The sequence below is a fragment of the Maylandia zebra genome, linkage group LG3 (assembly GCF_041146795.1).
Source record: "Maylandia zebra isolate NMK-2024a linkage group LG3, Mzebra_GT3a, whole genome shotgun sequence".
Classification (NCBI taxonomy): domain Eukaryota; kingdom Metazoa; phylum Chordata; class Actinopteri; order Cichliformes; family Cichlidae; genus Maylandia; species Maylandia zebra.
This window is the reverse complement of record NC_135169.1, coordinates 9,159,465-9,184,514: the sequence shown is the minus strand read 5'-3', so window position 1 is coordinate 9,184,514 and position 25,050 is coordinate 9,159,465. Positions and strand designations below refer to the sequence as shown.

The window sequence follows — 25,050 nt, the reverse complement described above, 5'->3', positions numbered from 1 at the left end:
GCAGCAGTGACTGATGATACGAGTGACGTTTATTTACAAGGTGGCAGTGGCAGAAACAGGCAACGAAGCGTGAGAAATTACTAACGGAAACCTAAACTGGGCGAAACTAAAGAGCAAACCTGAAATCTTAATGAAACGGAGAGCAGAGCAGAGAGACGCAGACTAAGGAACAGGATGCCAAGAAACACAGACGAGCCGACAACGAACACAGACCGACACCCACTAAATATACACACACAAGATAATCGGGTAATCACACACAGGAGGGAAGAACAGCTGAACCCAACACACATGAGGACCGGAGCAGACAAGCTGAACACAATGACAGACAGACACAGACCTTCAGAACAAAACAGGAAATCTAGAACCCGAACCGGACACAAGGGGGGAGGACACAGAATAACTAGAACAGAGGAAAATAATCATAAAACACAAAACGCTGGGTCACCTTTCTCACTCACTATGTGTTAACAGACCTCTCTGCACTGAATCATATCTGTTATTAATCTTATTGTAGGGTCTACCTTACAATAGAAAGCACCTTGATGTGACAGCTTTATTGATTTTTGTTGGCCTTTTTTGCGCTCCATCTCATCCCAAACCATCTCCTTTGAGTTTAAGTCAGGTGACTGTGGAGGCTAGGCCATCACTCTCCTTCTTGGTCAAACAGCACTCACACAGCCTGGAGGTGTGTTTGGGGTCGTTGTGCTGTTGGAAAATAGATGATGCAATGGCATGTGGCTGCAGGATGCTGTGGTAGCCATGCTGGTTCAGTGTGCCTTCAGTTTTGAATAAATCCCCAACAATGTCACCAGCAAAGCCCCCCCCCCCCCCCCCCCCCCCCCCCCCCCCCCACACACACACATACACACTATCACACCTCCTCCTCCATGCTTCACAGTGGGAACCATGCATGTAGAAACCATCCATTCACCTTTTCTCTGTCGCACAAAGACACGTCAGGTGGAGCCAAAGATCTCAACTTTGGACTAATGAGACCAAAGCACAGATTTCCACTGGTCTAATATCCGTTTCTTGTGTTTCTTGGCTGAATCGTAGCATAAATGAATCACTCACTCACTCACTCACTCACCCCCTCCCTCCTGGCTCACAGCTTCTTCTTCTGCTTGGTTGGCAACCAATGTTAAGGCGCATTACCGCCCCCTGGCTCACAGCTCAGTGGACATTTAGATGAGAAAATATATATTTAACACGTGAGGAAAATACTAATAAAATAAAATAAAAATAAATAAAATAAATGTTACCTTTAGAAATCTTTTTTTTTGCTCTTTTTTGCTCTATAAAAATGGTTGTTTTTCTTTTTCAATCACTTATCTTACCTGTAGGATTTACTAAAAAATGGAAACAAATTAAGTTTGAGTGAAAATGTAAATTTTTTGCACTCTCTGGTCAACTGACTCAGTGACTCAAATGACTCAAAACACCCGATTCACTTTGGTGAGTGACTCACTAAAACTCGATTCAGCAAAAAGAATCAAATTTACCATCACTACCTGCTACTGGAACTCTGTGTGGCATTTATCTGGACTCTAATCTGAGCTGCTGTTAACTTGTGATTTCTAAGGCTGGTGACTCTGATGAATTTATCCTCAGCAGAGGTGACCCTTGGCCTTCCTTTCCTGGGGCGGTCCGCATGTGAGCCAGTTTCATCGTAGCACTTGATGGTTTTTGTGACTGCACCTGGGGACACATTCAAATATGAATTCTAACAGTTGTGTCAGCTGTTCTGTCAGCCGTGTACCAACCTGACTTCTGCACAAAACAACTGATGGTCCCAACCCCATTAAGAAGGCAGGAGATTCCACCAATTGACACTGATAAGGCTCACCTGTGAGGTGAAACACGTCAGGCGAGGGTTTGCAGCACTGTTGTGCAGCAAAGTTGTGTACAGGGCTTTGAGTGCTCAGAAAGAGTAGAAAAGCGCTATATAAGAACCAGTCCATTTACCATTACCATTCACTGCCAGTAAAGCAAAGGGCAGCTCTGAGGACTCTAAAACATAAAACATATTTAGAGATATTTATATACTTTTCTTTGCTTCAGTATGCATCTACATTGTAGAAAGTATTAAAATAAAAATTAAAAAAACACTGAATGAGAAGGTGTGTCAAAACTTTTAACTGGTAGTGTATATCCACCAGTGTTGGTCAAGTTACTTGAAAAAAGTAATCAGTAACTAATTACTGATTGCTTCCCCCAAAAAGTAATTAATTACTTAGTTACTTAGTTACTTTTTAAAAACACGATTTACAACCTGAAGAGGTGATAAAGCGATAGATCTTTCAGCCCAATTCTACTTTTTCTGCATAATCCATCATACAAAATGTAATCAAATGGAAAAGTCTCTTTTTAAAACTTGTTTTATTAGTTTTAATCTTTTAACTTCATGCATCAAGCAAAAATTTAATTATATGCAACATTCTCTGACTGGAAGAAATTAGTTTAACATTTAAACCTATTTTCTGCACATTCCAGCACATAAAATAAAATATTTTTTGTGTTTACACTCACTCTTTCAAATAGATGCAAGTAAAACACAGCAGAAAATAAATAAAGTCAAAGACTCAGCGGTCCTGTTGCTCTATTTTCACCTGTAAAGCAGGAGCGGGGTAGGCGGAGGTTTACCCTGGTGCAGGTGTGCCGCGGCGGTCAGTTAAAGAATCCGCGAGTTTCTCTGTGAGTTTCCCATTACGTCGTAGCTACTCGGTGCTTGTTTGGAAGTTTAGGGGTTTTTTCGCTGTAAAAAGAAGTTTTCTTCCCACGCACGATGGACACTAATGTTTTTGTCACTTTTTACGGAATCAAACTCAAAGTAAGGTCAGTACTTCCACGCTTTAAACGCTGCACGCTCATACTCTCTCCCACAATCGATATGTGATCCACTGTTGATCTGCACACAGCTGTTGTCACGAACGGCGCACTCGCTTACGCCACTGTCGTGAGACATTCTCGCAAAAAATCACGGTTTTAGTAACGCAGTAACGCAGCGTTCCTACGGGAAAGTAACGGTAATCTAATTACCGATTTTGCAATAGTAATCCCTTACTTTACTTGAAAAAAGTAATCAGATTACGCGTCACTGCCCATCTCTGATGTCCACAGATATCAGTGCTAGTTCATTCTTGTTTTTAAATGATTTCTGTCTTCCAGGTGTTGTCCAGAGGAGCTGTCACCATGCAAGGACAAACACAGGTTGAAGTGCAAGATAGATCGGGTAAAATTCCCATATTTCCACAAATGCCACAGCCAAGCATTGACGTTGGTCTGTTTTGTTGATCTGTGGATGCATGTTTGGACCTGTGTTTCAGTGAATGAGGGCCAGGTGTCCTTTAAAGTCAGAGTGTCTCCTGAGATGGCTCCAGAGTTCCAGGTTGTGGCTTATGCCGTCCTGCCAAGTGAGGATGTAATTGCCCACAGTGCTGACTTCTCTACTGACAAATGCTTCAGCAACAAGGTGAGTGTAATTCTAGAGGTGTGCTGTGTGTTTGGTGTCTGCAGTCATGCCATGTCGTTCAAATCAAAGTCAAATTCAGTTGGCTAAATCACCTGAGGATTTCTAGCATCAGTAAATGGACTGGTTGTTGCACAGCTGTTTCTACTCTACCTAAGGATTCAAATTGCTTCTTTATATGACCTCATGACCCGCTCACTCCCATTTATACAAGCACTTTTTCAATGATGATGCAAGTCCTACCTATCTAACACTGACACAGTGTTCATACAGTGTCCAACGTGGGCTACAGCCATCACATGGGACTCATGATTTGTCACTCACCACAGTGAAGCAGCTCATTTAGCCAGCAGTGCGTGGGGAGTTATCACAGTCACTAAACTTCTACGGGTGTTTTGTGTGTGTCAGGTGTCAGTGGAGTTTTCACCGTCTTCAGCCGTCCCAGGTGAAGAGACCAACATGCAGGTGACGGCCCTGCCACGTTCTCTGTGTGGTGTGAGCGCCATCGACAAGAGCGTTCTCATCAAGGAGCCTGGGAAGACTCTGGATGCAGATAAGGTAACTGCTGATATTAACACCAGTGAGGTGGACACATCCCTTATTTCCAGAGCCCGTAGTGTCAAGAGTTACCAGCAGCTCATGCCTTCGCTCCGGTACTTGTGTCCTGATAAGTATTCTTTGGGCAGTCGTACATTGAACTGTTTTAAACAGTCAAATGCTGAGTTTGTCTTAAAGCAAACTGGTATAAAAAATACAAGGTTACAAATGCATGTGTCTGTGATGACAGTCTTTCTAGCGAGTAAGTAAGTACCATGCTTGTTGCTCATGTGGTTGCAGACAGCAATATTTTAATCTTATAAAATTAATTCCTTTTGAGCAAATTAATATTTCAGCATGGAGATAAATCCAGGATCATGACCTTTTTTTTTTTAGCAAATAATTCAACCATGCAAACAAGTGTATGACCTGCCAATCACTGTCTGCTTTACTTGAGAAGAATTTAACTTTGCACCAAAACTGCTCAAATACACGAGTATTTGTTGATGTTAAACATACAGCAAAACCTGGAAAAAGTGAGACTTAGTGAGTTTAAGGAGCTACAGAGACAGCTTCAAATGGAGAACACTTACTGTAGCCATATAAGTCACTAAGAACGATGTGGTGTTTATAGTAAAATTGTAGAACTTCTGTAACATTTGGTAAACAGATACTTCAACTATAACACCTCACATCTGCGAACACTTACTGCTGACTTGATCATTTTTATTTATTTATTTTTTCAGAATTCTTCTTAGATAATGTAGCAATTGATTTGAGCCTAATCTGTACTTGTATTTACACCAGTACTACAGGTAAGAGTTAAAAAACACATGTGGATCAAATGTGACCAGGCAGGCAATAAATGTTTGGAGGTTTTGCTGATCTGCACTTTTCTTTTCAGATATTTGACTTGCTCCCACTCAAGAAATCCTCAGGTATCCCGTATGAAGTTCATGATGCTACAGAATGCCTTAATGTGAGACCAAAAAGATATGTTTTGCCGCACCCCAGTCAAGAGCAAAATGACGCCTATGCAGTTTTCCAGGTAAAATACAAGTATACCTGTGAGTCCGTCAAACTTAATCTAAATACAATAGTTTTTGTTGTTGCACCAGTTTTTGCTGATCTTTGTGTGCTGCTGAAATATGTAGAAAGTCGGACTGAAGATGGCGACAAACTTGCTTTTTCGATTGCCTTCATGCCTCAAGTTCAAAGGAAAAGTCTACCATGATGGCTCTCATCATGTCTCCTACAGTAAATCTTTCACTTGTTTGTGTTGTGTTTTTGATACAAATTTTCTTTTTATTCACCAAAAAGTAAACTGGTAATTATTTTTCTCTTTTTATTTAGGTATGCTTCCCCGGTTTAGAGATGGTTCTATACGACTAAGTAGTCCTGTTGTGGGATCTGCTGGGCAGCTTCCTCCACTAATAGAGACAGCTCGCTCTTTCTTCCCTGAGACGTGGATCTGGGATCTGGTGGAAGTTGGGTAAGTATCTGTTGTGAAGAGATCTGGTGCATATTCCATTTTAAAAAGTTTATACGATCACATTTAGAAACCCATGTGAACTTTCTGCTGTGTCTTTGCACACATGAAAAAGATGAAAATAGAATAATTGTGAGTTTTTTCTTGAGCATGTTTTGATGCTTCAGGCTGATGTTTTGTCATATTTAAAGTTTTGTGGGATACATTATTTCACTGTCATCAGCACCGTGGAGCTCTTTTACTTTGTCAATGCAACATATACAAGTCATTCACACTGCAGGATGTAACTACACTGTTATACAAGTAATTTACAGACATAAAAACATGTTTGATTATGTTACAGAATATGTTTGTGTGTTTCTGCTGCTTCAGAGACGATGGAAAAAGGGGCGTGTCCCTGACTGTCCCAGACACCATCACCACCTGGGAGACGGAGGCTTTCTGTTTGTCCTCTCAGGGTTTTGGTTTGGCTCCTCGTAAAGAAATGAAAGTCTTCCAACCTTTCTTCCTTGAACTCACCATGCCCTACTCCATCATCCGGGGGGAGCACTTTGAACTGAGGGCGACTGTCTTTAACTACCTGACCAGCTGCATCATGGTAATGAATGATTAAAGTGTTTAGATACATGTCTGTTCATAGCCAAGGAAAGCCATACTGAAAACATGACTTTCTAAGCAAAATTTATATCATAGTTATTAAAATACAATAGAAAATATCTTTTCTTTGGCAATATAACCATGCAGGATGCAGGCCGTTCTTGAAGGGCCCCTGCTCACCAACACCTACAAGCTCACCTGTAGGTGTGTTCACATTTGAACTCAGGTTTAAATGTAGCCATGTCTGTGTTCCTCGTACAGGTTACTGTCACTCCTGGGCCGTCCTCCGATTACACCCTCACGCCTCTCTCTGGTGATCTGTACACATCCTGTTTGTGTGCCAACGAGCGCAAGACCCTCAGGTGGACCATGATCCCAACAGCCTTAGGTGAGGATCAGGCTTTGGTCCTCCACACGTGGGGGTTGTAGGGAGTGGGGCAGAACGTCTATACCTCCAGTCTGAGGGCAGCAGCTGCCTCCATCCTCATGCTTTACTTAATGCAGCTGTCTTAGCCAATTACAAGTCATTTTGAAACCTTCCTTTCAATTCATTATGCATGCTTCCCTTGCACAGTATCATTAGAACAGACTGTTTGCAGTTGCATTGCCATGCAAATGATTTCTTCTTAATCTTAAATGGATCTTATGATTTGCAGTACTTTGGCCTCCAGCAGGACTCAGCAGCAACCCTGACATCATTTTGGACTGTTTTTTACAGCTCATGTTTTTCATGCCTGATGCAGTAAAATTTCCAATTGTAATTGATCTTACCTTCGATTTAGAACCAACATTAAATCTAGATTTAGATCTAGTGTGATCACAGTTAACCGCCTCCTTTTGTCCCAACACATTTCCTTCTAGTTTCTACAAAATCTGTAAAATAACCTCGGTAACCTTTATTTTAATGGAGAGACGAAGAAGGTGACCTGTGCTGCTGCTTTTAGGGGCTGTGAATGTGACTGTGTCTGCTGAGGCCGTAGCGTCCCATGTGTCATGCGATAATGAGGTTGTGAGCGTACCAGACAGAGGTCGCATCGACGTGGTCACCAAATCTCTCATAGTGAAGGTCAGTGTCATAAATACGAGACGAGAAAAACATTTTTACTCATAAAATTTAAATTGTTACTCATTTTAAAGATACTTTTCCTCAGGCTGAGGGAAGTGAGACGACAAAGACGTACAACTGGCTTCTTTGTCCAAAAGGTCAGTGTGATGTCCATCAGTCACAAAGTTTAAATAAAGAAATGACCTAAATGCTCAAAGTTAGCAGTGGAGTGCACTGTGTACATAAAATGTGCCAAATTTTCATCTTTTACTTTCACAAAATGTAACGATATGTGCTGAAGATCAGGCCACCTGGTGACTTTGGACAGTAACTGTTGTAGTCGTGACTTCCTGATTGGACGTTTGTTGTGTCTGTACACAGGAAGCCCGCTGACGGAGGAAGCAGAGATACATCTGCCTGAGAATGTGATAGAAGGATCTGCCCGCACTTCTGTATCAGTCCTGGGTAAACCTCATCATTTCATCTCAATTTTGATTCAGCCAAATAAAAATATGGCAGGTTAAAGCTTTGTTAAAAAGGCAAATTACTAAAACAACAGAAAATAAAAGAGACGTCATGTTCAAGTAAAAGTAAAAACCGTATTCAGCTTTTAAAAGATGATTTCATTTATAGATAGACCCACGTCTTCCTGGCCTTGTGTGAAAAAGAAATGGACCCCAAAAAGGCTGTTTGTGCCATTCTGTGCAGGAAGAACTGCAGTCTAGCTTTAGTCATAAGTGTTGTTTGAAACGCTGAGTTTTGGCCCAGTCACACCAGAGGGTTTTCCAGCGCAATCGTTCTGGTCATGCAGAATCATGTCAGTAGGATTTAAGTCCAGATTTTGACTCGACCACTTTCTGGTGTCCTGGATCATTTTCCATCTTAACCCTCTGGGGTCGACGTATGCGCCGACACGTCAAAATCACATGACCAATTTAAGACAACACAGCTACAAGATAGTGAGGGGATTTCTTTCTCTTGTTGGAGAAACGGCTCTTTCGGCTCGGCGCATTAAAAAGAGCCGGCTCTTTCAGCTCCCAACCGGCTCTTCAGGTTGTTTTGTTGGTCGAAAGTAACGGACTTCAGACTATATACCAGTTCTTGAATTGTGTCGATGGACCACGTAAAACCAGAGTTATGATAAAAAATACACATAATGTTTTTTTCTTTACAAAACAGTGGCGTTTACAGCAGGAAGAACGGTAAAAACGGCGTTTTCTACAGACAGCGCTAGCAAACACTCTCTGCTTGCGCGTGAAAAAATAAAAATAAAAAACACTCCTTCCCTATTGGTGTTAGAGTTTACCATGTCAGCCAATCAAAAAATGATATGGCAACATGTGACGCTTGATTATTTAGGGAGAACGGCATTTTTAGTAGTGACGGAAAGCGAGCAAAAGAGAGAGCGAGTTTTCATATGTCACACATTAGTGACGTTTAGCGTGTTTGGAGGCTGTAGTTAGTGTGTTGTGTAGTTATTGTGTTGTATTGTGTGTCAGTTAGACTGCTGAATGTCACATTTGCTCCAAAAACGCCGTCAAAGGTAGAGTCCAGTGTAAACGCTGTTCCCACATGGAAAACTGGACTGATGCTCCTCCTGCTGTCAGACCTGGTTTAGGCCTGTGCTGTTCTCCTCTGTCTTATACTGAACACAAATCATTTGTGTGCCTTCTTATTTGATGCAGAACTGATTGTTCTGTAAATAGATTTAACTGGTTATGTAAAAAACGCCTGAGGCCTGGGCTGCATTTTTAGGTAAATAGTACCATATAACTTTGTTGTTTGCAAAATTTGTGCATAATTTTATTCTTTCTATTTGCATTTCAAGTTATGAAAATGATTCATTAAACATGTTTGTGGGTTTTACAGTAAAAAATTTAACTTTTTCTACTCGGATTTTGACATTTTTGTCTGAATTTAGATCAACTGTGTATAGTATGCCAAAAGGAAAAAATAACTCAAATTTCAGATATTTAAAGCTGTGCTGAAAGTAACGATACCAAACAAGGCAAGATAAACTGTTTTTAAAGGTGAGATATAGAGGTAAAATCAAAAGTAGTCAAAAACGGCCAATTATACCCTGGACCCCAAGGCAAGGCAAGGCAAGTTTATTTGTATAGCACAATTCAACAACAAGGTGATTCAAAGTGCTTTACAGAGACATTAGAAACAAAAACAAATAAAAAGCATGATTTAAAATTGATTAAAACAAGCAAACAAACAAACTAATTAACAAACAAACAAACAAACAAAACAGTATATAAAATCAAAACAGATAAAATCAGAACAGTAGATAAAATCAGTAGTTAAAATGTAAGTTTTGAAATTTAAGCTTAAAAGTGTGGATTTGGTGCTTTATTCAAATGCAGCTGAGAACAGGTGAGTCTTCAACCTGGATTTAAATAAACTGAGTGTTTCAGCTGATCTGAGGCTTTCTGGGAGTTTGTTCCAGATATAAGGAGCATAAAAGCTGAATGCAGCTTCTCCGTGTCTGGTTCTGACTCTGGGAACTGATAAAAGACCGGATCCAGATGACCTGAGGGATCTGGAAGGTTCATACTGGGTCAGGAGGTCATTGATGTATTTTGGTCCTAAACCATTCAGAGCTTTATAGACCAGCATCAGAACTTTAAAGTCTATCCTCTGACGGACAGGCAGCCAGTGTAAAGACCTCAGAGCTGGACTGATGTGGTCCACTTTTTTGGTCTTAGTGAGGACTCGAGCAGCAGAGTTCTGAATGAGCTGTAGTTGTCTGACTGATTTTTTAGGTAGACCTGTAAAGATGCTGTTACAGTAATCAAGCCTACTAAAGATGAATGCATGGACTAGTTTTTCCAGGTCCTGTTGAGACATCAGATCTTTTATCCTTGAAATATTCTTGAGGTGATAGTAAGCTGACTTTGTTATTGTCTTAATGTGTTTTTCTAAGTTTAGGTCTGCATCCATCACTACACCCAAATTTCTCGCCTGGTTTGTGGTTTTTAGGTGTATAGATTGAAGTTCTCTGGTGACCTGTAATCGTTTTTCTTTGGCACCAAAGACTATTACCTCAGTTTTGTTTTTGTTTAGCTGGAGAAAATTGTGGCACAACCAGTCATTAATTTCCTCAATGCATTTACCAAGAGCCTGTACAGGGCCTCGGTCTCCTGGTGACATTGTGATATATATTTGTGTGTCATCTGCATAGCTGTGATAGTTTATTTTGTTGTTCTTTATAATCTGTGCCAGTGGGAGCATGTAAATGTTAAACAGAAGGGGTCCCAAGATGGAACCTTGGGGAACTCCACATGTGATACTTGTCTGCTCAGATGTGAAGTTACCTATTGATACAAAGTATTTCCTGTTTTCTAAGTATGTCTTGAACCAGTTTAGTACAGTTCCTGAAAGACCTGTCCAGTTCTCCAGTCGTTTGAGTAATATGTTGTGGTCAACTGTATCAAATGCTGCACTGAGATCCAGTAAAACTAAGACTGACATTTTTCCACTGTCTGTATTCAGACACATGTCATTAAACACTTTGGTCAGAGCGGTTTCAGTGCTGTGGTTCTGTCTAAAACCTGACTGGAAGGCATCGTAGCAATTATTCTGTTTTAAGAAGTAACTGAGCTGTTGAGAAACTGCTTTTTCAATGATCTTACTTAAAAATGGGAGATTTGAGATCGGCCTGTAGTTTTTCATTTGTGTCTTGTCAAGATTGTCCTTTTTCAGTATAGGTTTGATTACAGCAGTTTTTAGTGGTTCCGGAAACACACCTGATAATAAAGAAAAGTTGACGATCTGAAACAGGTCTGACTCTAAAGTCTTTGAGACCTTTTTGAAAAAACCTGTTGGCAGGACATCTAAACAGCAAGAGGATGAGTTCAGTTGACCTAAGATGTCCTCCAGGTCTTTGCTGTTAATTCATTCACTGCCATTGACGTCTATAGACGTCAATTGAAAGCATACGTTTGAAAATGGCTGGCAGTGAATGAGTTAATAGGGTCAAACTGTTTCATGGTGTTTAAACAGTTTTTTGGTGGACACAGTACATATCCTGGATCTGCTGTTGATGTACCAATTGCTTGTCTAATCTTATGGATTTTTTCTGTGAAGAATTTGGCAAAGTCATTGCAGGCCATGGTCGAATGAAGTTCAGCTGCCACTGACACAGGAGGGTTTGTTAGCCTGTCAACTGTAGAAAATAAGATCCGAGCATTATGGCTGTTTTTAGTGATGATGACCCTACGCCACACAGCCCCAGAGCATCACACAGTTGGTATGATGTTCTTTCTATGAAATGATGCGTCACTTTTAAGCCAAATGCAACAAAACTCAAAACTTTTTCTCTTCAGTCCATATAATATTCTCCCAAATATCTTGTGGAGCATGGAGATGTTTTTTAGCTAATGTGAGATAAGCTTTTGTGTTCTTCTTGGTCAGCAGTGGTTTTGTCCATGAATGCTGTTTTTGCCCCGTCTCCTTTGTATTGTTGAATCGTAAACTCTGACCTTTACAGAGGAAGGCAAGGCCTTCAGTTCTTTTCGGTGAGTCGTCGATGTGCTAATGGAGTAATTTCGGCCACATCTTTTCTAGTTTTCTCAGTTTGTGGATAATGGGTTCCAACATGGTGCACTGGCGTTCCAAAGCTGTAGAAATTGTTTTTTAACCCTGTCCAAACTGATAGATCTCAAGACTCCAAATATTTCTGGGAAGACTGAGTTTCATTTCACCAACCAGACCCAGGCCTGATTAAGGCCAGACCTGCTGGATCAAGAAAGCACTCAAGTACAATCTGTTTGACAAAGGGAAGCAGGCTAAAAGACGTCCAGAAGAAACACGTCGTTGCCATGACCAAAACAAATTCTAAAATAGGTTAATCACAGTCAATCTTTGATTTTCAGTTTGGATGTTTTTTCGCTCAGCAAATGAAATCATCATTTAAAATTGCATATTGAAGTATTCAGGTTATTTCTGCCCAATAATACAAAGTTGTTTTACACTAGTTTTGTTAGTTTTAGTGAATCAGTGTTTTTGATCAGGTGACATCCTCGGCCGGGCTCTGAAGAACCTGGATGGATTGCTGCAGATGCCGTATGGATGTGGGGAGCAGAACATGGCTCTCCTGGCCCCCAACATCTACATCCTCCACTACCTGAAAGGCACACAGCAGCTCACCGCAGCCATCATGGAAAAAGCTACTAACTTCCTCACCAGTGGCAAGTTTTTATTGTTTCCTCTAAGAAGGAAATCATTTGAATCACTTCAACACACACGGTTCAAGAAACAAGCCGACAGGAGGCAGAACATTAGCCACAGCTTTTGGTCAAATGCGTCATTTTCCTCATCTGTCAGCAAGAGTCATTGAATTTCCCAAATCTCGATGTACACATGCAGATCCATAAACAAATGGAGTCCAATCATCACCATAGCAACAATGTCTCGATCATGGTGTCCCTGTTGTTACAGGATACCAAAGACAGCTCAACTACAAAAGTGCTGACGGTGCTTACACCACATTTGGAACAGGACCAGGAAACACTTGGTGAGAACATCACTGATCAAACATGTCACAAACCAGAGAGGTTACACTGGTTTTTAAATGTCCCACCAAACAGAAGACGTTTCTTGAAGTTTGACTACCCATTAATAACATAAACATGTCTACCTCTAATACTTAAAATAATTCTCCATTTAATCCTTTGACTAAGCCAACATTAACAATACCTTTTGGTTAATACTGTGTAATTTAGTAGGTAGGAAGGAGCATTAGAGCCACATAACAATGTTATTGATCATTATTAGAATAAAGTCAAATTTTAAAGCTTAAAGTTATTTTACTTTAAGAAAACATCTAAATGCTATTTCAATAATAAAGTCTTAATACTGTTTTGTGAAAAAAGTCAAATTCAAATCTAAGAAAACAGTTGAAATGATTGTTGTTTCAAACGACTGCTATACCCTGTATAAAATGCCTTGAGTAGATGTAGTGAAATAAATCAGTGGTCTTGTGATACAGCATAGATCCTCTTTATTCCACGAGCGTGGAACCATCGGTATCCTTGCATCTGTACATTAGCAGCCATTTCCTTTTATACAAATCTAACCACATGCAGCTTTCTGCACCACTTTCTGCTTTTCAGTGTACTTATACTTACTGCCACACTGTTTTTATTGCTACAAGTGACATCAGTTCCTTCCTTGTTACTAAAACTGAGTCTGAAGTACGATTTCACTAATTCAGAGGATAAAGCAACCGTGGCAGTTTGTCCTGAAACAACTGTGATATCCACATTTCTGCTTTTGTCTCAAAATACATTTTCAAATTTAATCTTGAAATTTCAACTTTATTTTCAAAATGATCAGTATTTCTTTCTCTTAATGTGACCTCACAGCCAAACATTTCCATCGTTGTAAGACGTGTAAGTGTTGTTTTCTTTCTGTCAGGCTGACTGCGTTTGTGGTAAGAAGTTTTGCCAAAGCTCAGTCTTTCATCTTTATTGATCCCAGAAAGATCGAAGAGTCTAAGACCTGGCTGCAACATAAACAACAAGAAAATGGCTGTTTTGAAAAGTCTGGGAAACTCTTCAACAACGGAATGAAGGTAACCTGCAGTTCTTCGCTGTTAGACTGTGGAAACAGCCTCCAGTCTGGATTTAACAAATTTTATTAATAATGTCATGCATACATGGAAAACACTGTACTACATACTGTAATAGCTCACATCAGTATATTCTATTATTTTATTTAAGAAATTATTTCCATACATCTTGTTCCATTCACACCAGCACTGCTTTCTATGTAGCATTCACACATATTTATACTAAATACAAAGTATGCACTAGAGACCAACTTGGGATTAGTATCTTGCCCACAAATATTTGGCATGCAGGCTGGAGCAGCTGGGAATCAAACCACCAACCTTCTGATTAGTAGATGACTACACAAACTGTTTATAAGGTTGGGGAAACCCGAGGTGAAGAAACATCCATCTCACTGGAAATACAATGTCCAGATGAACAAAATCAACTTCCTGTCCATCTCTTTAGCTGGATGTTTGAACATGCATGAAGACATTGATGATACTAAAACCACATGCAGCTGAAAATCATTTTCATGACTTCATATCCCTGAATGTTGGTGCACTGATGATAAAGTGTCTATGATGTCTTCTGTTGACAGGGTGGTGTATCTGATGAAGTGACTCTCAGTGCGTACGTTACTGCTGCCTTCTTGGAAATGAATACATCCCAACATGTGAGTAGAGTCAAAGAATATCAAGGTATTCAACAAAAAAAGGAGTAGAGTTTGTGCTGCTCAGCCATGGAGTTAGGTTTAACCAGCAGTCTAGCACCCTGGCCTCCTTCCTTCCATTTAGCATGCTGGACTTAGGGTGAAACCCTCCATGCATGGTCAGGAACTTTGTCTTGATGTCAGTGGCTTCTACAGGGAGTGCAGAATTATTAGGCAAGTTGTATTTTTGAGGAATAATGTTATTATTGAACAACAACCATGTTCTCAATGAACCCAAAAAACTCATTAATATCAAAGCTGAATGTTTTTGGAAGTAGTTTTTAGTTTGTTTTTAGTTTTAGCTATTTTAGGGGGATATCTGTGTGTGCAGGTGACTATTACTGTGCATAATTATTAGGTAACTTAACAAAAAACAAATATATACCCATTTCAATTATTTATTTTTACCAGTGAAACCAATATAACATCTCCACATTCACAAATATACATTTCTGACATTCAAAAACAAAACAAAAACTAATCAGCGACCAATATAGCCACCTTTCTTTGCAAGGACACTCAAAAGCCTGCCATCCATGGATTCTGTCAGTGTTTTGATCTGCTCACCATCAACATTGCGTGCAGCAGCAACCACAGCCTCCCAGACACTGTTCAGAGAGGTGTACTGTTTTCCCTCCTTGTAAATCTCACATTTGATGATGGACCACAGGTTCTCAATGGGGTTCAGATCAGGTGAACAAGGAGGCCATGTCATTAGTTTTTCTTCTTTTATACCCTTTCTTGCAGCCACGCTGTGGAGTACTTGGACGCGTGTGATGGAGCATTGTCCTGCATGAAAATCATGTTTTTCTTGAAGGATGCAGACTTCTTCCTGTACCACTGCTTGAAGAAGGTGTCTTCCAGAAACTGGCAGTAGGACTGGGAGTTGAGCTTGACTCCATCCTCAACCCGAAAAGGCCCCACAAGCTCATCTTTGATGATACCAGCCCAAACCAGTACTCCACCTCCACCTTGCTGGCGTCTGAGTCGGACTGGAGCTCTCTGCCCTTTACCAATCCAGCCACAGGCCCATCCATCTGGCCCATCAAGACTCACTCTCATTTCATCGGTCCATAAAACCTTAGAAAAACCAGTCTTGAGATATTTCTTGGCCCAGTCTTGATGTTTCAGCTTGTGTGTCTTGTTCAGTGGTGGTCGTCTTTCAGCCTTTCTTACCTTGGCCATGTCTCTGAGTATTGCACACCTTGTGCTTTTGGGCACTCCAGTGATGTTGCAGCTCTGAAATATGGCCAAACTGGTGGCAAGTGGCATCTTGGCAGCTGCACGCTTGACTTTTCTCAGTTCATGGGCAGTTATTTTGCGCCTTGGTTTTTCCACAAGCTTCTTGCGACCCTGTTGACTATTTTGAATGAAACGCTTGATTGTTCGATGATCACGCTTCAGAAGCTTTGCAATTTTGAGACTGCTGCATCCCTCTGCAAGATATCTCACTATTTTTGACTTTTCTGAGCCTGTCAAGTCCTTCTTTTGACCCATTTTGCCAAAGGAAAGGACGTTGCCTAATAATTATGCACACCTGATATAGGGTGTTGATGTCATTAGACCACACCCCTTCTCATTACAGAGATGCACATCACCTAATATGCTTAATTGGTAGTAGGCTTTCGAGCCTATACAGCTTGGAGTAAGACAACATGCATGAAGAGGATGATGTGGACAAAATACTCATTTGCCTAATAATTCTGCACTCCCTGTATCTCCTCCTTTTGCCAGCTTATTATCCCAGCAGGGTACCTGATGACGGGCAGGGCGTAGGTTTTGATAGGCCGGATCCTGTTCTAACATTCAGCGGACTCCTCAGGATTTGCCTGATCCTCTGCAGGTACTTGGTGGTAGCAGCTTTTCCAGCAGCCTCTTTGTGGTTTCCATTTGCCTGTTGGATCTCCAAGTACTTGTAGCTGTCCTCTATGTCTGCAATGTTGCCTTCTAGTAGTTAGATTCCCTCAGTTCTGACTCTTTGTTGTCATCCGACTACATTTCTCCAGTCCGAACAATATTCCAATGTCGTTGCTTTATATCCTGGTAGTGTGGATCAGTGAATCGATGTCTCGTTCACTCTTGGCATACAGCTTGATGTCATCCACGTACAGGAGATGGCTGACAACTGCTTTATTCCGTAGTCAGTATCCGTAGGGACAGAGCATCTCCTTGATAGATGGTGATTCTGCTATGGGCTTGAAGTTGGCCTCTAGTGTTATACGCCACATTCCCATTGAGTTCTTGATGAAGGCTCTTAAAGTCCTGTTGATCTTGTACAGGTCTAGGCATTTCAGGATCCAGCTGTGGGGCATTAAGTCATAGACCCTCTTGTAATCAATCCAGGCAGTCTCGGCTGATTGTTACAAGTAGCTGGTGTTTTGCACCTCTGGTATTCTTGCCAATGAGTGGGGCACAGGAACATGTGTCTATTCATCTTAGCCACTATGATGCCTGACAGGAGCTTCCATGTGGTACTGAGGCAGGTTATTGGTCAGTAGTTGGATTGGACCGATGGGACGATCCCTTCAAGACTGTCCGGCCAGTTGGATGGGACTGATCCCTTCAGGACTGTCCGCCCTACAGTTAGCCATTCTGGGTGTCTCTCGTCAGCTAACAGCTGGTTCATTTATGCTGCCAGATGCTCATGGAGTGCAGTCAGCTTCTTCCACCAGTAGACGTGAGCCATACTAGTGTATGGCAAGGTGCTGGCCAAGGCTGTTAGTCGTTGCTTGGCAGTTTCCATGGACAGCTTGCTATACTTCTTCTTGGGCACCGTCTTTGTCACACCTGTCTGCAGCTCCGATAGTTGGCTAACCTCCCTCCTTGATCTTAGCCTCTAGTCTCCTTCTTGTGGCTGTTCAACCTGTAGCCAAGCATCTCTCTGATCACTGCTGCTGTACTGTAGATCAGCTTGTTAGTCTCGATAATCGTGGCTGTAGGTATCGCATTTACATCATCTAGCAGATCTTCACATCTTGGTAACCAGCTACGGGGATTCCAGTTTTCAAGTTTTGCCATGATCCTATCTTTCAGGCCAGTTCCTCTCGCACTATAGCACTTGGGGCTTGGTACAAATCTCGGGTGGAGGTGATGACATCTCCCCCCCTGACCTGGCGTCCTGGCTCCCCCTTGCCGTAGCATTTGTGTTGCACCTCGTCAATCTCTAGCTGTGAGAGCAATACCCTTCTTTCGAATGTTGGAACACTGAGCTATTAGTGTTTTCACCGTCAATGTGGATGCTGGGTATCGAAGATTCCATAGGCCCCTCATCCTATTCATGTAGCCCCTTCTGCCAGGGTTACTTGTATAGTAGCATTCCAACAACGCCCTATTTTCATCTCTTGCCCACCAATGCCTTCTTGTTCCAATAGTTGATCCGGGCGACGTCCGAGCTGGTATGCATATATACATACATACACAAAAGTGTATAAACCAACAATATAATATACAATCTAACAGAGGTGGGACCAAGTCATTGTTTTGCAAGTCTCAAGTAAGTCTCAAGTCTTTATCCTCAAGTCTCAAGTCAAGTCTCAAGTAATGTCAGGCAAGTCAGAGTTGAGTCTCAAGTCACTGGTGTAAAAGTCCGAGTCAAGTCACAAGTCTGAAACTTTGAATTTCAAGTCCTTTCGAGTCTTTAAAAAAAAAAAAACGAAAAAAGCATGTTGCAGTTATGCTAAATGTAAATATTAGACCATGTAATTTTAAAATCTGTGTTTTTCTCAACACATGACAAAATAGTGAACTTAGAAAATATACACAAATTGTGAAATTGCACCTCTTTAAAATGCAGCTCAATTAAACCTAGCTCCAAGAATAATTTTCACCGACAGTTCTGAGATACGCTGCATGTTATTCTTGGATGCGGTTGTAGGACCGGCTTTAAAATCGCATGACAAAAATATCATACACATTAAAAAAAACTGCATCACCAACGTAGCCTGGACAACATTTGCTAGTTAGATGAAGTCAGCTATCTCATCTTAGCATATTTATATGCATATTTATAATCATATGGTTCTTGGAGTGAGTGCATACACTCATGAAGTTTAGTAACTTCAGGTCACTGCAACAAGCCCAGGTACAGTTTACCGACGGATGGGTACAGGACCTTGAAATGCACAGTGTAGAACGAAAGACCATCGTACGTATCATAAGTTTACCAGTCTCACAAATCGTCGTCATAAATACACATTCCTTAACCGTTTATTAATAGGACCTTTGAGCTCAACGGTAATTAATTAGTAGTGGAAATAATTTCTGGTAGCATCACAGAAATGTAGCAGTGACAATAATACTGTATGCTGTAATCGTACTGGGCAATTAGTGATACAAAAATCCTGTTTTATCCTGTGAATAAAAGTATATGTTTTTGTCAATGTACCATAATAACAGAAGCGAAACGCAATATTGTGTCAGGACAATTCACTATTTATGCACAATAAATAAAGGAGCATAGCGCGACAATTTCTGTTCAGCGCCAGACTTGCTTGTAACCTATATCACTAATTATGTTATGAAAATGATGTATTAACTACAACAGCAGACTGACCTTCGTGTAAATGCTTGGAGCAGACTAACCTGTGAGCTGGAGTGTTCTGGGACGTTATAATTGGTCTTTGAATGGCTGCAATCCAGTCGCCTCTTTGTTACTTCGGAAACATGGCTCGAACAATTTCTCTTCAACGACGTAATCCGATAACAACCGATCTCTTTACCCGTCAGCTTCCTGTGGCTGTCATGCGACCGGCTATTGCATACAACAGCTTCTTGCCATTTTTGTGTTTCTTTTTATCGCTGTGTGACTGATTTCAATTGAAAGCCTGCGTGCGCTAGTACCACTTGCCACGAGTTCCCAGAATCCTTTGCGGTTCTACCCGTGAATGACGTCACATTTTCAATCTCTATATAATATGCATGTTAAATTTTATATTTGGGGTGAAATATCAAGTCTTTTCAAGTAAAGCGGTTCAAGTCCAATTCAAGTCCCAAGTCATTGGTGTAAAAGTCCAAGTCAAGTTACAAGTCTTAGAATATTTTTTCAAGTCAAGTCTAAAGTCATAAAATTAATGACTCGAGTCTGACTCGAGTCCAAGTCATGTGACTCGAGTCCACACCTCTGCAATCTAATATATATATTACATATACCCCAAAAAGTTGATTCTGTTCATCTGGACGTAGCGTTTTGTGGGAGAAACGTTTCGTCACTCATCCAAGTGACTTCTTCAGTCTCAGCTGACTGCAGGTTTCAATCTTATAAACAGGACATTTGCATAATGACTGAAACCAGCCCACTGAAGGAACAGTGGGCTGGGAGGTCAGTTCCTTAAGCGTAATTATGCATATTCTCATGACCATTGATCAAAGACCACTGATCAAGCACCACTGATCAATGGCCATCAGTACCATTCACAGAGAGTTGGGCAATGGCTGCAATCACAGCATTGTAAGATGGCAAAAGATGTACCCTTAGGCCCCCTCCTCGATTCAGAGATGGTCTCTCCTTTTTCACGTAAATGGCCTCCTTGACCCTACACTCAAACCAGCGTTCCTCCCTGTCCAGGATGTTACATCCTCATCATTGAAAGAGTGTCCACTGGTCTGTAGGTGTAAATAGACTGCAGAGTCCTGGCCTGACGAGGTGGCTCTTCTGTGTTGTGCCATCCTCTTAGCCAGAGGTTGTTTGATTTCCCCGATGTATAGATCCTGGCAATCCTTCTGGAACTTAACACCGTACACTATGTTACTCTGTTTGTGTCGGGGTGGACCAATTTTTGGCGCAGCGTGTTTTGGGGTTTAAAAGCCACAGAGACACAGTGTTTAGAAAAAAATGTGCCTCAGCTGCTCCGATACTCCTGACACATACGGGATCACTACAGGTTTTCACTTAGGCAGCAGTTGTCCTTCTCTCCTGGATCGGCTGGAGCTTAGGTTTACGGTACACATCAGCTTTTAAATGTCCCCCATTCCTGATGGAAATCTCACAGTCTAAGAAGACTAACCTGACACTTTTCATATCCTCCCTGGTGAATTTGATGTGTCGTTCCACCGAGTTAATGTGATCTGTGAATTGTGGAACGTCCTGAGAATTGATTTTCACCCAGGTCATCCACATACCTGAACTCTCACCAGCAAGGACTGGTATCACCATCCAACCTGTACAGTGTTTTTTCAATATGTTCTTTATATTGTAAATACTACTAGCAGATTGCTCCAGTCTTTGCTTGATCTGTACTTTCCTCTAATTGCTGTGTTGTCTATTATCACGCTGATGTTTTGAGTGACTGAATCAAGAACTCTGCCTCCTATTCTTCTCACACTGGGTTTAATGAAAGAAGGTTTCTGTTTGTCCATTAAAGTTCTTTGTTTTGATCTTTTAAAGGATCCTGTGATGATCCAGAGCCTGGCTTGTCTCAAGGAGTCTCTCAGTGACCTGAGCAACACCTACACTACAGCTCTGCTGGCCTATGTGTTCACTCTGGCAGGAGACGTGGAGACCCGAGCTCACCTTCTGCAGCACTTAGACACAGTTGCAGTGAGGGAAGGTGAGTCATCCTTTAGCAGGACATCATTCAGGCTTCATTAGCATCACCGTGACTGTTATTGTGTTTGTAGGAGGTTTCCTCTACTGGTCTCAGACAGCAGCAGAAACATCAGCCTCCCTGTCAGTGGAGATCAGTTCTTATGTGCTGTTGGCCAAACTCAGCGCCTCCCCGACTGCTGAGGATCTGGGATATGCCTCTGGTATTATCAGGTGGCTGACTGGGCAGCAGAACTATTACGGAGGCTTCTCCTCCACTCAGGTACGACACCACCCGAACAGTATGAAGCTCATCTTTGAGTACAGTCTTAGACAAAACCAGGGACAGAAGAAATAATACTGAAGCTTTCAGTTTTCTATCAGATATGTAAAACAGATTTGTTTTAGCCAGGCAGAGAAGTTTTTATTCTTTAGTTAGAATAATTAGAACATAGTTAGTTAGAACATGACAAGTTTTGTCTAAAAATTCATTGTTTTTACAGAATAGCAATGTTACCTCAGACTTCTGTACACCAACTACACGTAACAGCCTGTAAATAACAGATCACCTGCGAGTTTATACCTGTAATTTCTATACTTTGATAATTCTCAGTTAAAGATATTTTAACCTGTTTAACGTTTATTTAACCAGGAAGTGAACTTTGGAAAACTTGAGATTAAGGATCTCTTTTGTGAGAGGGTCTCAAAGTGACACAGGCTGTTTTAACTTAATGTCTATTCCACTTAAGCCCATGAAATATGGAGACACATGCTGTGTGTGTTAACCACAATGAATCCATCCTGTAGGACACGGTGGTGGCTCTTCAGGCTCTGGCTCTCTACTCCACTCTGGTGTTCAGTGCTGAAGGTTGGAGCACAGTGACAGTTCAGGCTCCCAGCAGTCAGCTGACGTTTGATGTAAATCAGGGCAACAAACTGCTCTACCAGGAGGAGGCGCTGCAGGACGTGTCAGGAAAATACAGGCTGGAGGTGAAGGGTACTGCATGTGCTTCAGTGCAGGTCAGTGACAGCATCACGTGAGAAGCTCCTGGTTGATGTCAGAGAAAGGGTTTCTTCTTTTTCTTTTTCCTTATACAACTTCAGAGAGCATTAGCATTGTCACATGCAATAAAGCTCATCTTGCACATGTATTTTCATACACAATAAAGACATTAGACCTGGCAGTAATAACTGTAGAGAGTACAATGCTATTTTAAACTAAATTGGAGAACTGAGCAAAAACAAATGAACTTTCTGTCTGTATCAGAATCAGGGAAACTATTAATCCCACAGGGAAACTGAGTTGTCATAGCAGCAAATATACAACAAACATCAAGCACTCGTATAAATGAGTGTAGATATAACAGAGATCCTCATATTAAGATGAATATAGACATATAGGTATGACTATAAAAGTATGTGTGCTAATATGTGTCATGGTGTAGAACAGTGACAGCAGGGTGCATTGAGGTGTGATTAGTTCTGTTCCACACGTGACCCAAGTGTGTTTCCCAGATTTCTGCCACCTACAACATCCCAACACCTGCTGATGTCACCACTCTCAGTGTGAGAGTCCATCTAGAGGTCAACACCAGTGAATCTGCTAGACCCAAATTCACTGTGCAAATACAATCACTGTAAGTATGTGACAGGTGAGAGGAGCGCTCTTTACCCGTGTGGAGGAACTGCTGGTAGATGAAAAGCAAGTGTGCACACAGGTCAGTATAATCACACTGTTCAAACACAGGTACAGTGGAAAGGAGGAAACTACAAACATGGTGATCCTGGACATCAAAATGCTCTCTGGATTTTCCCCAGACCCCGAGTCTTTGAAGAGTGTGAGTAATTAGACAGATTCTACCAACGAGTGCATCTCATGTGATAATTGTGAGGATAATAATAAAATGATGTCATCTCCTCACAGCTCAAACGTGGCCTCCTGGTGAGTCGTGTTGAGCAAAAGGAGGATCACGTTCTGGTGTACTTAGAGGAGGTAAGTGAAAGTCACCGTGGGGACACCAGATGATGATCTTTGGGACAAACTGTGTCTGCGATTGTTTCTGTCTCGTCCAGTTATCAAAGGACACACCCATCAACCACAGCTTAGAGATCATCCAGGAGCTCCCAGTGGACAACCTGAAGCCAGCCGTGGTCAAGATCTATGACTACTACCAACCAGGTCCAAGTCTAACTAAGCTTTACTCCAACAGCACACTGACACACTTCAGAGGATCCATCAGACTGAACAGTTCATACAAGCTGATGTTTCCATCAGTGACTCAGAGAAATGACACGTTCATGTTTTTCTACCATGTTTCTGTCAGGTGACCAGGCTGAGACCCAATACATGTTTGTCTCGTGAGCTGCAGGTACGAAGCTGTAACAACACACACCTTTCACACACGTTCATGTTCACAGCATCAATGAAAAGAACTTTGAGCTTTTACTAACTTGTATTCTTCGTCTCACAGTTTGAAGAAGCTGTGGCTGGTCCTGAGGTTTAAACCTGCATTTGAATAAAGATACTTTTTCTGCTCACATGTGTGTAAGCGTGTGTGTTAACAGCTCCAGTATTATTAGTGCTTCTTTAATAACAGGCTTCATTATTAATAATCGGCAGAATGGAAAATATAGTGCTGTGAATGCACCGCTGAGACTGGCCTCATGCCACATTTCTGTCTTTGTGCAGGTTTAGACAAAAACAAAAAGGTGCAAGTGGGCAACAAGTGGGCAACAAGTGGGCAACAAGTGGGCAACAAGTGGGCAACAAGTGGGCCACAAGTGGGCAACAAGTGGGCAAAACATTAAAAAAGCTAAACGTGCTCGTGGGAGACATTCAGTGACAGCTGGCAAGTGACGTCCACAGAAATACAGACAGAAACGTGTGTGTGTGTGTGTGTGTGTGCATGTGTGTGTGCGTGTGTGTGCGTGTGCGTGAGTGCGTATGTGTACGTGCGTGTGTGTGTGTGTGTGTGCGTGAGTGCGTATGTGTACGTGCGTGTGTGTGTGTGTGTGTGTGTGTGCGTGAGTGCGTGTGTGTACGTGCGTGTGTGTGTGTGTGTGTCTGTGTGTGTGTGTGTGTGTGTGCGTGTGTGTGTCTGTGTGCGTGTGTGTGTGTGTGTGCGTGTGTGTGTGTGTGTGCGTGTGTGTGTGTGTGTGTGTGTGTGTGTGTGTGTGTGCGTGTGTGTGTGTCTGTGTGTGTGCGTGTGTGTGTGTGTCTGTGTGTGTGCGTGTGTGTGTGTGTGTGTGTGTGTGTGTGTGTGTGTGTGTGCGTGTGTGTGTCTGTGTGTGTGCGTGTGTGTGTGTCTGTGTGTGTGCGTGTGTGTGTGTGTCTGTGTGTGTGTGTGTGTGTGTGTGTGTGTGTGTGTGTGTGTGTGTGTGTCTGTGTGTGTGTGTGTGTGTGTGTGCGTGTGTGTGTGTGCGTGTGTGTGTGTGTGTGTGTGTGTGTGTGTGTGTGTGTGTGCGTGTGTGTGTCTGTGTGTGTGCGTGTGTGTGTGTCTGTGTGTGTGCGTGTGTGTGTGTGTCTGTGTGTGTGCGTGTGTGTGTGTGTGTGTGTGTGTGTGTGTGTGTCTGTGTGTGTGCGTGTGTGTGTCTGTGTGTGCGTGTGTGTGCGTGTGTGTGTGTGTGCGTGTCTGTGTGTGTGTGTGCGTGTGTACGTGTGTGTGTACGTGTGTGTGTGTCTGTGTGTGTGTGTCTGTGTGTGTGTGTGTGTGTCTGTGTGTGTGCGTGTGTGTGTCTGTGTACGTACGTGTGTGTGTGTGTGTGTGTGTGTGTGTACGTACGTGTGTGTGTGTGTGTGTGTGTGTGTGTGTGTGTGTGTGTACGTACGTGTGTGTGTGTGTGTGTGTGTGTGTACGTACGTGTGTGAGAGCCTTTAACATACAGAGTGTGTCTGTGGAATCCAACAAAGCTCTTTCACTTGTGTACTTCATGTATTTCATGTATTTCAAGTACTTGTGTGTTTGTGACAGTGGAACAACATCACAGGCAGACTCGTCCCCGTCCGAGATGAGCCCAATAACGGTGGTGTCATCTGCAAACTTGATTAGCTTGACAGACTGGTGGGTGGAGGTGCAGCAGTTGGTGTACAGGGAGAAGAGCAGAGGAGAAAGAACACAGCC

The 25,050-nt window shown here is 42.0% G+C and overlaps 1 protein-coding gene across 1 annotated transcript in view; it reads left to right on the top strand.

The window, feature by feature from the left end:
* LOC101464323 (alpha-2-macroglobulin-like) overlaps positions 1–23,467 on the top strand; it is a 41,143-nt gene extending 17,676 nt beyond the window's left edge. Inside the window, exons 13-36 of the mRNA XM_076879287.1 lie at positions 3,172–3,235; positions 3,330–3,475; positions 3,881–4,030; positions 4,914–5,057; positions 5,164–5,266; positions 5,363–5,501; positions 5,871–6,096; positions 6,357–6,483; positions 7,040–7,161; positions 7,247–7,298; positions 7,522–7,605; positions 12,159–12,335; positions 12,586–12,661; positions 13,564–13,720; positions 14,299–14,373; positions 20,792–20,954; positions 21,025–21,212; positions 21,737–21,949; positions 22,445–22,566; positions 22,677–22,767; positions 22,854–22,922; positions 23,003–23,108; positions 23,254–23,298; positions 23,401–23,467. Of these exons, the coding sequence (XP_076735402.1) occupies positions 3,172–3,235; positions 3,330–3,475; positions 3,881–4,030; positions 4,914–5,057; positions 5,164–5,266; positions 5,363–5,501; positions 5,871–6,096; positions 6,357–6,483; positions 7,040–7,161; positions 7,247–7,298; positions 7,522–7,605; positions 12,159–12,335; positions 12,586–12,661; positions 13,564–13,720; positions 14,299–14,373; positions 20,792–20,954; positions 21,025–21,212; positions 21,737–21,949; positions 22,445–22,566; positions 22,677–22,767; positions 22,854–22,922; positions 23,003–23,108; positions 23,254–23,291 (2,832 nt within the window). The 3' untranslated portion in view covers positions 23,292–23,298; positions 23,401–23,467. The remainder of the gene's footprint in view (positions 1–3,171; positions 3,236–3,329; positions 3,476–3,880; positions 4,031–4,913; positions 5,058–5,163; positions 5,267–5,362; positions 5,502–5,870; positions 6,097–6,356; positions 6,484–7,039; positions 7,162–7,246; positions 7,299–7,521; positions 7,606–12,158; positions 12,336–12,585; positions 12,662–13,563; positions 13,721–14,298; positions 14,374–20,791; positions 20,955–21,024; positions 21,213–21,736; positions 21,950–22,444; positions 22,567–22,676; positions 22,768–22,853; positions 22,923–23,002; positions 23,109–23,253; positions 23,299–23,400) is intronic.
* The last annotated feature ends 1,583 nt before the right edge of the window (positions 23,468–25,050 follow it).